The following is a 13,562-nucleotide window of genomic DNA, read 5'->3' as shown; positions in this document are numbered from 1 at the left end:
GAGATAGCGACGTAAGGGTATGATATTCGTAGCTTCTGAAATCGCCAAGGTAGTAAAGGTTGGTTGTGGGATATGTATATGAACCGGACGTATTTTATTTGGACAGTGCCTCATAATATAGAAAGCCTCCAGCCAGAATACTCAGCCATCCTCTCGCCAATATTCCCAACGCCCCTTTCTCAGGCTAATTTCTTGAGGCTGAGCTGCTTCACGTGTGCGATGAAGGACCTCGCAAAGTTTGCACTGGAACTTGACCGGAGCTTGTTCTGTCACGGTGTGGCTAAGCAGGTGCTGTGGCGTGCTCACCGGTAGTGCTAGCCTTGTAGCCTCGCCTTCACGCCTTCAGTCTGGTCCTGTTGCCTCAAGGCGGGTAGCTAGGGCCGTAACAGATTGAAAAATTGCGGCAGCGCATTCTGCCAATCTGCCTTTCGAAGGGGCGAAGCACTGTAGGCTGCAATTTCGGAAGGGTACCGGCGCTGGAAGGCTTTCATGATGTTGATGACCCATTTGGCTGACTCTCTCGGGAGGCTGAACGCTCCCGCGGGAGCAGTGATAGGGTCGTGCAGAGCGTTGGACGGGTGCGGGAAAAAGCGTCGTTTAGTCCGACTATAAGTATTGCGTACCGAGGTTCAGATCTGAGGCTCAAGTATATTTGCGGTCTCAGTACTGAACCAAATGAAGTGGCGTATGCGCGAGTGGAGGGATTGCGCGAGGCTGACCTATAGATTGCCGTTTCCTCATCAGTCGGAATCGCGGGGTCAACTGGGCTCACCGGTCTCCAACCTAGTCACCGACATCTCCGCCTCATCGCCCTGAACTTGATTTCTTGCCTTTTAGTCACGGCCGTCCAAATGAAATCCACAGCTATGGCAAGCTGCTTTCGCACTGCGCGATAAGCCTTTCGATATTCGGGCATCGCGTACCAACAATTACAGGCGGCTCTCAAGGTCCATAGAAGAAAGTAACGACCGCGCTTGTTCTGCACACAATCTGCAAAGGAAAGGTTCACACAAGAGCCAAGTCTCAAGCGCTGGGTAAACCTGAGCGATTGGATGACGTCGAACCCTTGCTGCGTTAGCACATACCGAGGTACTCACCCCACGACTTCACTTGAGGATATGTTTGCGAGAGTGCGAGGTGGTCTCGTTGAGATACTGGGTACTTGGTGCTTTCGGTCTCGCAAGAATTTGCCCTGTGGCACAGCCATGTACTGTAGAAAACTTGCACAAAGCTGACACCGTTCGCTTCCATCACCTACCCTCATTACATGTCGGTTTGATGAGATCTTCGGTCCTCAGCCACAATGAGAGGACTCTATGCCCACCGGAAACGTGTAAGTCATGACAGCCGAGGAGCTTCTCGGCCACTGGTCAACCATCCTGCTTGTGCAACCTACCGAGGGGAAGACCGGGCTGTATGTTGCTACCAGGTATATCTGCCTCGTGAAGGTGGCTGAGCTGTTGCGTAGAAGACTTGTTGTTACAGAGTTGATCTTGCTATCAGGCAACATTGTCAACATTGCTCCTATCGCAAAAACAAGTGGCGGCTTTGCCTGGCTAAGAACGTATTGCTCTTCCCCAGGTAGACGAAGATGAAGCATCAGGAGGCTTAGCATGGTGAACTTTGGTTCCGGATCATTTCATACTCCCCACTTGTTTCCGATTCGCAGAGTCTGACGAGACAGCACGTCTATGTGAGGGCAAGCGCGGACCATTGTGACTGGGTCTCAATAGACTTTCGGAAGATCTTGTAGACTGCAGATTGCGTGGAAGTTGCAGCGAGGATGGTGAGGCCGTAGATGAGGAGCTGTTCGCCCTGTTCATATGTACCGAAGGTATCCCTGAAGCAGATGACACTGCGCGTTGCGGTCGTGTTTGTTGCTGTGAGCCACCGGGGATTATACATACGTCGAGACCCTCTGCAGGTAATGGGTATCCCGAGTCCTCGATGATATCATAGAGCCGCATCGTGCGCTGCACAATGCAACCGAAACAGCAGTCTTTTTGGACGATAATAAAAGCGCGCTTGTTTTCTGACGTCCAATGACACGCGAGCCACTGGCCTAGAGGGCTACTATCCACAAGCTGGTAGTAGAGGTGAAGCTTCGTCTTATACATTCGGGAATTTCCGGTGTCGAAGATGAGACCCTCAATAACGTCAACAAGGTCTATAGGGACTGTGCCGGCGTTGTCTTGTAGAGTTTGGATCGTTGTGGGCTCGTGGTATCCATGCTTGCATGGGACACTAACAAAGGCATCGGGTAATTTTTGTCCCACCAGACTTGCGTCACCGACGAGGATGGGCTTTGAGTCGAGGAACCCTTCCAGTCGGACGAATAGCGTATCTTTGACAGTTGAGAGTAACGTTCGTACTCCGAGGCCACGGAATTTGAGTCTTGGTACACAAGCTGCTATCTTTGCCCCGGAAACCTCGCTTGCGAAATCCTGATAGCTCAAGCCGACCCGGTCTGACCGAACTTTGGAGCAAGTCTCGCCTTCAGAGACAATTCTGCCAGCAGTGAAGCCCAAAAATTTGCCACGGAGATCATGTATGGAGAAGTTGCGTGCGGTGTTGCGATGCACGATCAATCCATCCAAATCAAGCGCCAGCCAATCTGCGCTCCACAATTTGTTCTCCAATGTGGATAAGTCAAGGTTGTCGGCACATAGTGGAATGGCAGATGACATGTGGGCCTCGAAGCATTCGCGCTCATCCCTTCGCTCCTGCTTCTGACCGAATTGAAGAAAGCTGACTGACATCTGCCTAATCGTGACGTCCCAATCGGAGAATGCTAAATACGACGCGAAATGAGAGGCGATCCTGATCGTTTCGGACACTTCCTGCTGTTTGTCCAAGCGTAGCTTCAAAAAGCCATGGTCGAAGCTTGACTTCGAGCCAGGTGGTACTTCGCCTAGCTCATAGATGATTGGATCAGCGATGTAATAGCGTAGCCGATCAGTTATGGTCAACCCAAATCGGGCACCAGACACCATGTACTGTCCATGGAGAGAGTCGTATGTCCTTATTACGGTTTTCTTCAACTCGTAGTCGTAGTAAGTGTCTTCAATGTCGCTTTCGACTTTTAGCACGGGTGGATCGCTCATATGGCCATGACAGATATACGTGGGACAACCTTTCGATACAGAGAACTTGTAGCTTTCAATATCCCCCGGCAAAAACCCTAGCTGCCGCAGTATCCTTAAACTCCTGGCTTGTATGTGGCGCAATTCGGACTCGGCGTAGGTCACAAAACCTGTCATGTTAGCATTCTGAAATGCCATGCGATTCTCAGTCCACGATGATATGGCGCTTGCCAAGGTAGACACTTGGTTCAGTGTCTCTATGGCCACAAAGGCCGAAATCCTGGGAAGAGACTCTGATTGTGTGATTTTCGAAAGCCGATACTCCAGGAAATGCACAATTGCACAGTCGACGCTCCAGCCTCGTTGGTTCTCGGGTCTCTCCTTGGACAACTCAAATTGTTCCTCTAATGTTTTCTTCAAATATAGACCACAGCTGCTCTTGTTGGAGGACAACTCAATGAGGATCTTTGCATCCTCGTAAGACCCTGTGACAGGTATTGGTGTTCGATCTGCTTGAAGAGCGCAGACCTTTAGCCCGAGCACCTCGCTCCCATAAGATGTGATCCAGGCGGCGCCTCGGAACCCCCAGCATATGAATATGTATGGTTCTTCGGTAGAAACGACCTTGTGAAGCATGCGAATGATGGAAGCGATGTCTTTGGCCAGTGGGATAGCTGAGTATGGTCCTTCTTTGGGCATTGTAGAGGAATGATCTGGGTGAATCGACCAGAGGAACTTGTGGTAGTTGAATACTTTCTCACCGAAACCAACTCTTCTTGATAACGGCACAAGATCAGTCCGAAGCGATCGAAGCTGTCCCAGACCTGGTATATTATCAAGGGAAACCTTGGCCTCCTCAAATAGAGCGTTCAGTGCGACTGTACATGTTTCCTCGTCCATAACCGGCGTTATAGCTGCCATCAAAGCTAACACGTTCTCACCGGCCCTTGTTTTGAGCAACTGGTCGGCCAGAAAATTTGTCGACGCGCCGATCTCAACAACTTTGTACAGCCATAGTCGTTCGGAACGCTGCGCGTTGCGAGCGTAATTGATCTTCTTCCTGAACTCTTGCGATGCTGGCGTGTACTCCGCGATCATGAGCATGCATCCTATGGAATGAATATCAACGCCAGCCGTGGCCAACTGCTTGAGTCCATGGGATCCGACGTTGAAGATGAGTTGTGAGAGACCGGCGAGATCGACCTGCAAGGAAGGGGCTGAGGATGTGGTCATGGCCATGGCCGCTGCGCATCCACTGATGCTCTACGACAAGGGCGACTGATGCGCTCGACTTCAGTGCGCGACTCGATGGCTAAGGGCAAGGTATGCTTGAGAGTATGCCGCGGATCAGATACGTCGCGAAAAGCAAATGGCTTGCCTAACCCCGCATCGAGCTGATTGTCTCAGCCTCGCTACCACCAGATCATGTGGGGACTCACGCCTTCGCTTGTCAGATCTTATTGCTTTTGGAAGACAGTCGTCCTGGTATGAAGGGAATCTAATCCATAAGGCATTTTCTATAGTAAGCTGGTAATGGGTGTTGAGTTGCTGACGGATTCTCGCAGTTCTTAGCAGCACGAGGCACTCATGGCGGTCCGCACCCACGTTGTCTCTTGTGGGGGCCGAAATCCTATAATTTCGGAAAACTTCTCATCAATGCTGCACCTTTTCCTGCGCGCTTTGATCGAATTTTCAGAGCCTCCACATGATCGGTAGATTCTATGTGCTGAATAGACTCGAGATACTGAACGTCCTTACAAAGTAGCTTCGTTAACATCTCTCTTGTTCTTCTTGAACTCACCTACCTTGAACAAATGAGCAACATAGAGCTAGTCCATACACCAGAGCTTAAGCGAGTGTGTAAATTTGACTGCAGACAAGCCACCAGTATCGACGCGGATGGCGTGGGCACTTTTCGATCGAAAGTCTGTGGATGACATGGTCGAAAACCGACTGAAGTGTGTACTGCAACTGGTTAACTTGTAAATCAATAATTGTTACAATAAATTCAATATTGACTGCCTTTAGGCGCTTGAATGTTGTTATGCATAAGGAACACTCCAGAATTGTGCCGCAAATTTTCGACGAGCTCACGGCTCAGCGGAACCATGAAGTCCTCAAAAGCAAGAAAACAACGAACTCATTCTAGCGGTCAAGGAAGCAGCTATCGATTCAACAATCGTATTTCGACACAACTGCACAGTCATCTTGGCCAGTAATTGGCAGATCGAATTGGAATGTGAGGTGGAACTGACAACGTCTAACAATGAAATACCAGCATGCCTACGAGAGCAATTCAAGGCTGCCTGTCCCATCATTCACTGGACGAATGGTCTTCCAGGCAATGCTTCGTGCATGGGCATTATTGCACAATACATCGTTTCTACGCGGTGGGCTGAATATTGTCAACATAGTACCTCTCGATTTCGAGATCGTAGCAGCTTGTCGAAGGGGCGATGTTACGTCACTTCAAAAACTTTTCTCGGAAACGAAAGCTGCCCCTAGTGATATGGCAACAGAGCGTGAATACCGTGAGACTCTTGCTGGGGTTGTGCCAATCGCAATTTCCTGCTCCAGCTTTTGCTAACAAGTAATAGGTTGCCATAAAGAGCGGATCCATGAGATTTCGACGATTTTTGATCCAGGCAGGAGCCCCTGAATAATCGTGTGAGCCTTTGTTGCAATCGATTTTGGTTGTACTCCAATCCTCCAACAACAGAAAATTCCTCCGAGCTGCATGGCAGTGGTAACGTAACATTGATCAAGAACTTCTTCATACCAAATGATTTGATGTAGAGATACTGTATACCGAAAGCGATACGGGAGCTTCTTTATTATATGGCCTTTCGCGTGCCAGAGAGCGCCAAACCGAGTTCCTTGCACTCTTGGCCAGTCAATCTTTCTCACGATTCAACTCACAGGAAGCGTATTGCTCATAAAATATGGACAGGGTACAAGCTCTGTGCTATAGTAAGGCCTACCGTGACATATGCGCGGACCAAGATACTCGTGGAAGGAATTTCCTGCACATTGCGGTTGGATATGGCGACCTTGTTGCAGTTTCATATGTCCTTGAGAAAATGGTCGACTCAGAACCCATGAGCGCATTTACATCAGGCCATGTACCTCTGACGATCAAAGAAAGAAGCGTCACTCCTGGGGGGATGACAAAAGTCTTTGGCGAAACAACCTATTGTAAATGGAGTGACGCTCAGCGTGGCCAACGAACAGAACAGGCACCGAACAAGGTCATTGCCCATTCGTTCGATTTGTATACAAACGTTCGTACGTTCGAAACGACATGAACAGAAGCTGATTCGAACCGTACAGCGAACGTTCGGCTGAACGTTCGTATGTAAACGATTTCCTAATTAGGAAAGAGGCTGGTGTTGAGGTCCGGAAACTGAGCTGGATGTTTTAGCAGGCATCCTTCTTGACAACGTGTTTTGACAACGCCGTGAGGTGACTTGATACGGCGTCTCTTGTCACCCAGTTCTGCTGGAGTTGTAAAGCTTCGACGACGGCGGGCGATAATTGATTGCGATCGCACATGATAGTTCTCCTGGCGGAGGAGAAACACCGCTCGCAGTCGCACGACGTGGCTGGAACAGAGAGATGATCCATCGCCATCTTGTATACGACCGGGTAGCTTTTTTGGCCGACGTCAACCCACCAGCGGTGTGGATCCTGCATCAATTTGTACATGTCCGGCGACGCGGAGCTCGTCAATCTATCGCCGTAGAGGCTGTCGAAATACTCGTCGAGCTGCGACGTACATCTCTGCCGCTTGTGTGCCTTATTGCCTGTGAGAAGGTGGTCGTCAACAAAATCCACCGAACATGGTATCGAACAGCCGAACGTACGGCTCCAAACATGCGTTCGTTCGGTGCTCTGTACGGGTCAACATGCCTGTATGCTCGTTCGAGTCAAAACACCAAAAAACGCCGTTCGGATCGATTGTTCGGAGCGAACGTACTGTTCGTTGGCCACGCTGGTGACGCTTTGGACTCGGCAGGACGGACGAGCGATGTTCGAGCTGAGGAGATGATTGGACTGTGGAGCTAATGGTTGAAAAGTATGGGGAATTTTGATTTTATGATAGCTGGGCATCCTAGATGATGTTCAGGTATTCGAATAACGTGAAATTCCGCTTTCATCAGACCAGATTAAGTCCTGACACTCCCGAGGTCGTATTTTTGAGACACGCGTCGAGGTTGGAGCTTTTTCTTACTCATGGCACCCATCTCTAAAGCCAGTGTTGCTGGCGTATCCACACAAAGGTACATTAATATTTATACAGATAATTGAAAGGTAGGCTTGAGAGCCCCAGGCCAATGTCACGTGTAGTGACGAAACGGGACTAGTCTCGGTTGATTGTTCACCTGTGTTTCACGGAGCATGTGTCATGTCGACCACGGCTTTAACCTCAGCAGTGCTGGTGGCATTAAAAAGGCTAAAGCTTGCCAGCTAAGACATGGCCATCATTTAGGATACATCAGGGTCGTTCAATCGCGCAGATGTCTCGGTCACCGCTACACATGAAGGTGTCGAATCAGCGGCGCTGTACGCAAGGGCTGACGCGTTCCACCTTATCGCGGACGAACAGCTGTCATAATTCCAGAGAACGACTGGGAGCGAGTCCAGTATATCTCCTGTCCCTGCGAATGCCGGTCAAATAACGTATTGTCCAACTGCTCGCCTCTTTTGAATGGCGCAATTTCTAGACTTGTCTAGTCAGGGCGACCCGCTGCACCCGTCCTGTAACACTCTTGATGATCATATTCTTGACGCCTTGTTTCTGCACGCGATGATCGCTTCACTTGAGCTTCGGCCGCCGCGCCAAAGCTGGACTACGTTCGCCGTAGCTGATCGATATGTCTCAGCTTGTTTGTACCAATTAAGCATCCGAAGGTGTTACAAGCGATGTCAAAAACGTACAAGAGTCTCGTGGCTGATTTAAGTATGTTCCCTAAAATCTAGGTAGTGCAACTCACCAAGTCAGGGGGACCCACAGCTCTGGTCCAACCACCCTCACTGCGTTACTTGAGCAAGACCCAACAAACCATCTCTTCGACACTCCACTTTACGTTCCTTCTTTGCCATGGGGGTCACTCATTGCAACTTCCCGCGCCTTGTCATCGCGGTGATATGTGCATTCATTATCTTAGGCCTCGTACTGCACAGCAAACCAGAGGTCGTGCCTTCCTTGGAGCAATTACAGGCCATTGCTCAAGAGTATAGGTACTGTTCTTCTAGCTTTGGCGCGAATTTGCCGCTCACCTCCCAGACCCACCTGGAATTATACAAGCACGTCGAATGCGCCGGTGAAGGAGGCGAGTGTGAAAGATCGCATACATGCGCTATTCGCTCCGATACGGCACTCTTTAACCGACGATTATACCGATGCATCGGGGAAGACCTTCGGACTAAATCAGTTGCCACGATGGAGAGAACCATTGAAGGGTAAGGTTCTCATTGTGGATATCGACACTCGTGAGCCGAACGGCAACAACGAAATGCTGAACCCTAACCCGATGAACTGGGAAAACTTGCAAATGGGCGGCGGACAGCTGGTTTCAGGTGCCATCATGGGTCACTACCTCTACTGTGAGCCTCATGCTCTTAGGAGTCATGCGCAGTCAAGCTGATATGTAGTCACTAGCCCAGATACACGAGTACGACTACGCTTTCTTCCAAGCACATCGCATGGAAGGATACCACGATACTTGGATCTTACCAGGTGCACTGCGCCAACTGATTGAAGCCGACAAGTACCAATGGATCATAACCATGGATGCGGACGTCACTATCACACACCCGGAAGTACCTCTTGAATGGCTACTCAATCACTGGGGCGCAACGAACAACACGTCTATCCTGATGCCGATCGACCAGAAAGTATTTGACAACGACATTATCAACAGTGTCGATAGCAAGGGCTTCACTGTACTCAACACCGGTGTTGTCGTCATTCAAAACCTGCCTTATACCAAGGATATATTGGATGCGTGGATTGAATGTCCTCACGAGGGGCGGTATCAGGGCTGCGGCCAGTGGAAGGACAAGTGGAGCCACGAGCAACGTGTTTTCTCCGAATACATACGCTACGACTTCAACCCCCAAGGCGACAATATCATTGTAAGTGTCACTTTTCGAAATCTATTTGCAATCTCGTGCTGACGAAGGCGTCAAGGCCATTCCCTGCGACGACGCCATGGGCTATCCAAACATGATGAACGAGTACCAAGGAATGATTCTTAACGACTGCAATGGGAATTTCTTCAGGCACCACACCTTAAATAAGGCCAAGGCGAAGCAAAGTCTGGACGTTTCCATCATGCAACTCCTTACACAGCTGATTCACAGTTCGTTTTTCGACCAAAAAGAGTACTTGTGGTACAAGGAGCCGGCGTGAGAGGTTGTGTGTCTGTGCCCGTCGCCGGAATAACCCAGCGTTACGCGTCATGCGTACGCGTCTGTGGAGAATAATGCAGCATCTATTAGCGCGCACGTGCACTTCCACATCATCATCTCTTTCAGTGATTCCACCCCGTCAGAACTATCATTCAGTAGGTATACCTGAACCCAGGGGTCTGTTCCAGAACGACCTCACCCTTCTCTGCCTTGTTGTTCCGATGCAGAAAGTAGAGCCAATTCAAGGAGACTAGGACAACAGTGACAACCTGCGATGTGATAGCAGTGATCATTCCCGGTATGTAGTCCGGTGCATCTTTCGATTGGAAGGCAAATGACGCGGCAATGCCACCGCATCCTCCACCCATGAGCAACATGGCGGTTGCAAGTGCACGCTTCGTCTGGCCAGCTGTCACAGGATTAGCTTCGTGTTCGCGACACAAGCCGACGTCAGGTTCCCATCTTCGAAGAACCGACAGAACAGCTCGAAGCGAACTTACTCAAATTGTTATGCTGATATCCATATATAGTCGGGATGTTAGAGTTAGTGCCACCCACAGCGAGAAACACGCCAAAGTAACGTGCGCCAGCGTTACTCGCGAACGCCATGATGCAGATGCCCAGAGTGATGATGAGCGATTGTGCGATGATAGTCGGGCCGCGGACCTTGAGACGATCGTTCAAACACCCGATTGCGAACATCCAGATTGCTGCGCAAACATAAGGCGGTATGGTTAGGAAGTACGTCATCTTCGTGGAGTACCCCATAGAATCGTGCAATATGATGGGCAGGAAATAGGAAAAGGAGTAGACGGTTAGATTGTTGCAAAAGAGCAGAAATGGGAATTGCCACATTTTCCAGTCCTGGAGCGCGCGTGAGACGTTACGGCGATTGAGGGGCTCTGGAACCGCGTCTGCGCGATCACGCTCCACCCGCGCGAGGACGATGGCTGCCTCCTCGGGCGTGAGGAAACCCTTCTTGGAGAATATTCCAGGCCGCGTCGCGCGGTCGGGAAAATCAATCAAAATGAAGCCTGCCAGAATCCCAATCGCAGCACTGATGATACCCTCGATGATAAAGATCCAACGCCAGGCCGCCAAACCGCCAACGCGCCCAATAGTGGTAATGCCGTACACGAGCGCAGACGATATGCCCGACCCGAAGACACCAATGCAAGCCCACGCTGCAAAGCGTTTCTGAACCTCGTAGCGCGTGTACCAGGCCCCGAGTAGGTAAATGCAGCCAGGTGCCATTCCGGCCTCGAGAGCGCCAAAGATTACACGGCAGACGAGTAACGTCTTCCAAGATTGCACAAAGCCCATGGCGATGGTTAAACAGCCCCACGCCGTTCCAATGAAGCCAAGCCATCGTGCGGCGCCAAGTTTCCTGAGAGCGATGTTGGATGGATAGTCGAAGAGAATGTAGGTTACGAAGAAAATCATGGTCACTAGCGTGTAGCGATTGCCTTTCGTAGTCTCGAGCTCTTTGCCCATACCTGTAAGTTCGTAAGTATTGGGTTATCCGACGAACGGCGAAGTTTGGGCGACTGACCTGCGATCTGAATGTTCGGCAAGTTCACCCGATCTATCAATGCCCACATGTACAGCAAGCCCAGGATTGGAACCATGCGAAAGTCGACTCTCCGAATGATCTTTCGAACTCGTTTCTCGTCTCTGTCGGTTTCAGCTCGTATCGCATCGTTCAAATGAATGTTTCGGTCAAGCCGCGACTCGTCCACGGTGTGTTCTTTCTGGGAGGTATCCTCAATCTGGACAGCATCGAGCTTGCTACCAGTGGCCATCCTGTTCCACTGATTGCGTCGCTTGAAGGACTTGCAATGTAGGCAGACACAAAGGGTCAGATAACAATGGTACTTGAATCGTAGATAACAGTCCAGCGAGACATCCCATCGACACTGCAGCTCTGCAATAAGCGGTATCATGCTGTGGCGATATCATTCTTGTCAACTGCGAGTGGGGATGCTTCTGTCGATCAATGCCTTGCTCGACACTCATCCTCGAGAACCATGCCAGCGTTGCTGGACCCTGTCGGCAGTTGTTCCTGGACCATATGCTCTGCTCCCACAAGACGCACGCTGAATCATCGCGGCTATCGGCTGCCATGCGAGGAAGCCTCGCAACACCTCGTCGTCAAGGCCAAGCTTTCGATTGGCGGGCATACTAGCATGTAGTACCCAGAGGATCCTCTAGTAAATCGTGGGGTACTGCCAAGTTGCGGGGCCACCTACGGAGGAATCTCGTGTAGCGGGGAATGTCCGAAGGTTATGGACACCAAAGCGTGACCTTGGATCAGCGGCGTCGGCAAATAACGTCGCATAATTGCCGGGGACACTGCATGACCCTCGTGTCACTCCATTCGCCATCTCCTCCCTCCGTCTCCCTCCCCCGCTTTAGCCCACTACACACCATTCCCCACCGATCCGCGACCCAATCCGCGCTATAAGAAAACGCCCGATCCAAGAATAAATGTACCACCTAGAAGGTAACCACGGCCCAGAGGCGAATCTCCTCAGCGACTTGATCAAGAACGCGAAGACGAGGGCTCAGGCAATATGGAAGAAACAGGAGCCGGCGAAGAGCATCGCGAGTTCAAGACCTTCCGTGTCAAGGAGCTCCACCCAACTTTCGGTGCCGAAATCGAAGGTGTAAATTTTCCGAGTCCGTCCGAGGAACAGTTCCAGGAAATCTTGGCTGCAATGGCGAAGGTACGATCAGCTGCTGCCGATTATGTGTTATGAATGGCAATCAGGAACTAGTTCAATGGTAGTAGACTTACATTCGAATAGTATGGCGTGTGCGTATTTCGAAAAACAGGCATGGATGACACAGCGCACGTAGAATTTTCGCGACGGATGGGAGAGCTTGATGATATTCGGCCATACATTACAGCTGGGCGCAAGATGCGGTACAAGTACTATGAACTGTTCGATGCCGGGAATGTGGACGAGGATGGCAACGTAATCGATCCAAACTCTCCGAAAGCGCAGTATCAGAGGGTAGGCCAGATTGACAACTTTTCTCCAAGCCATTGCACTAATTCTCGAGCAGGGCAATACTCTTTTCCATGTCGATAGCTCTTTCAACCCTAGACGTGCATCTTTCTCGCTCCTACGCGCATACGAGCTCCCACCACCAGGGCACGGCGGCAACACCGATTTCGCCGACTCTCGCACAGCTTTCGACGAACTTCCCGAGCCGTTGAAGTCTGAGCTGCTCGAAAAAGATTACGTAGCTGCGCACTGCATGGCGCACTCGCGCAAAGTTGCTGCCCCCGAGTTCTTCAAAGATTTGGACGTTACCACGCAACCGATGCATTTACACAGGATAGCGCAAAAGCATGAGCCATCCGGTCGAATGAACTTGTACATTGCTGCACACGCGCACCATGTCGAAGGATTGGACGCAGCGCGATCGGACGCGTTATTGAAGCAGCTGCTCGACCACACCACACAAGAAAAATATCGGACTAGTATCCCGTGGGAGAATCAGACTGATATGATCATCTGGGATAACACCTGCGTGCTGCACAGAGCCGGCAGTGGTACCTTCGCGGGCAAGTTCAAGCGAGACCTGCGGCGGACAACTGTGCACGACGCAAGCAGTACAGCCTGGGGCTTGAACGATCCGAATATATCAAGAAGGCCAGGCTTCAGCTTAGGCGTAAGTAATCAGGGACCGCAACCAGTTGCGACCTAGTGAAATCGATGTCTAAATATCATGTTCTCCCCTAGTAATCGTCCCAGTCCCAATACACACTGCGTTTGACGTATTGTGCATACTGCCGTGGAATGACTCCTACTGAGTGTATCCTGATCAATTATACTACACCAAACCGCGTATTTCGTCAGGTATGCCATGGCTCGAGAAAGCCTACCAGCGTTGAGTGATGCCGCCATCAACCGACTCTTGGCTTCACTCAGTTTACCAGGACCCATAAACTTCGACAAGCTGCATGCGACTGCTGCTTATTGCACCATTTATATCCTCCATTTCGCGAATGTAATGTCCGACCCGGTCACAGCAATCATAACAGGAATCATCTTC

The 13,562-nt window shown here is 50.5% G+C and overlaps 4 protein-coding genes across 4 annotated transcripts; 2 read left to right on the top strand and 2 right to left on the bottom strand.

Annotated features, from left to right (window-relative positions):
- Window positions 1-1,358: 1,358 nt before the first annotated feature.
- CC84DRAFT_1246725 (uncharacterized protein) lies at window positions 1,359-4,322 on the bottom strand (the record flags this gene model as incomplete). Its single annotated transcript, XM_018184211.1, has 2 exons — window positions 1,359-1,806; window positions 1,908-4,322. 2 exons carry the CDS (start codon window positions 4,320-4,322, stop codon window positions 1,690-1,692), a joined length of 2,532 nt encoding a protein of 843 aa, XP_018034963.1. The 3' UTR covers window positions 1,359-1,689.
- Window positions 4,323-8,006: 3,684 nt separating this feature from the next.
- On the top strand, window positions 8,007-9,498 carry CC84DRAFT_1176795 (uncharacterized protein; the record flags this gene model as incomplete). Its single annotated transcript, XM_018180243.1, has 4 exons — window positions 8,007-8,043; window positions 8,340-8,690; window positions 8,746-9,221; window positions 9,277-9,498. 4 exons carry the CDS (start codon window positions 8,007-8,009, stop codon window positions 9,496-9,498), a joined length of 1,086 nt encoding a protein of 361 aa, XP_018034962.1.
- Window positions 9,499-9,649: 151 nt separating this feature from the next.
- CC84DRAFT_1246722 (MFS general substrate transporter) lies at window positions 9,650-11,299 on the bottom strand (the record flags this gene model as incomplete). The annotated part of the gene is made up of 3 exons (XM_018184210.1): window positions 9,650-9,906; window positions 9,998-10,993; window positions 11,050-11,299. The coding sequence occupies 3 exons, from the start codon at window positions 11,297-11,299 to the stop codon at window positions 9,650-9,652; spliced, it is 1,503 nt and encodes a 500-aa protein (XP_018034961.1).
- Window positions 11,300-12,005: 706 nt separating this feature from the next.
- CC84DRAFT_1147301 (alpha-ketoglutarate-dependent 2,4-dichlorophenoxyacetate dioxygenase) lies at window positions 12,006-13,214 on the top strand (the record flags this gene model as incomplete). The annotated part of the gene is made up of 3 exons (XM_018176587.1): window positions 12,006-12,223; window positions 12,305-12,514; window positions 12,567-13,214. Exons 1-3 carry the CDS (start codon window positions 12,071-12,073, stop codon window positions 13,212-13,214), a joined length of 1,011 nt encoding a protein of 336 aa, XP_018034960.1. The 5' UTR covers window positions 12,006-12,070.
- Between the last annotated feature and the right edge of the window lie 348 nt (window positions 13,215-13,562).

The sequence above is a fragment of the Paraphaeosphaeria sporulosa genome, assembly GCF_001642045.1.
Source record: "Paraphaeosphaeria sporulosa strain AP3s5-JAC2a unplaced genomic scaffold CC84scaffold_6, whole genome shotgun sequence".
Classification (NCBI taxonomy): Eukaryota; Fungi; Ascomycota; class Dothideomycetes; order Pleosporales; family Didymosphaeriaceae; genus Paraphaeosphaeria; species Paraphaeosphaeria sporulosa.
Note: the sequence above shows the minus strand (reverse complement) of the source record. Positions and strands in the feature narration are given on the sequence as shown.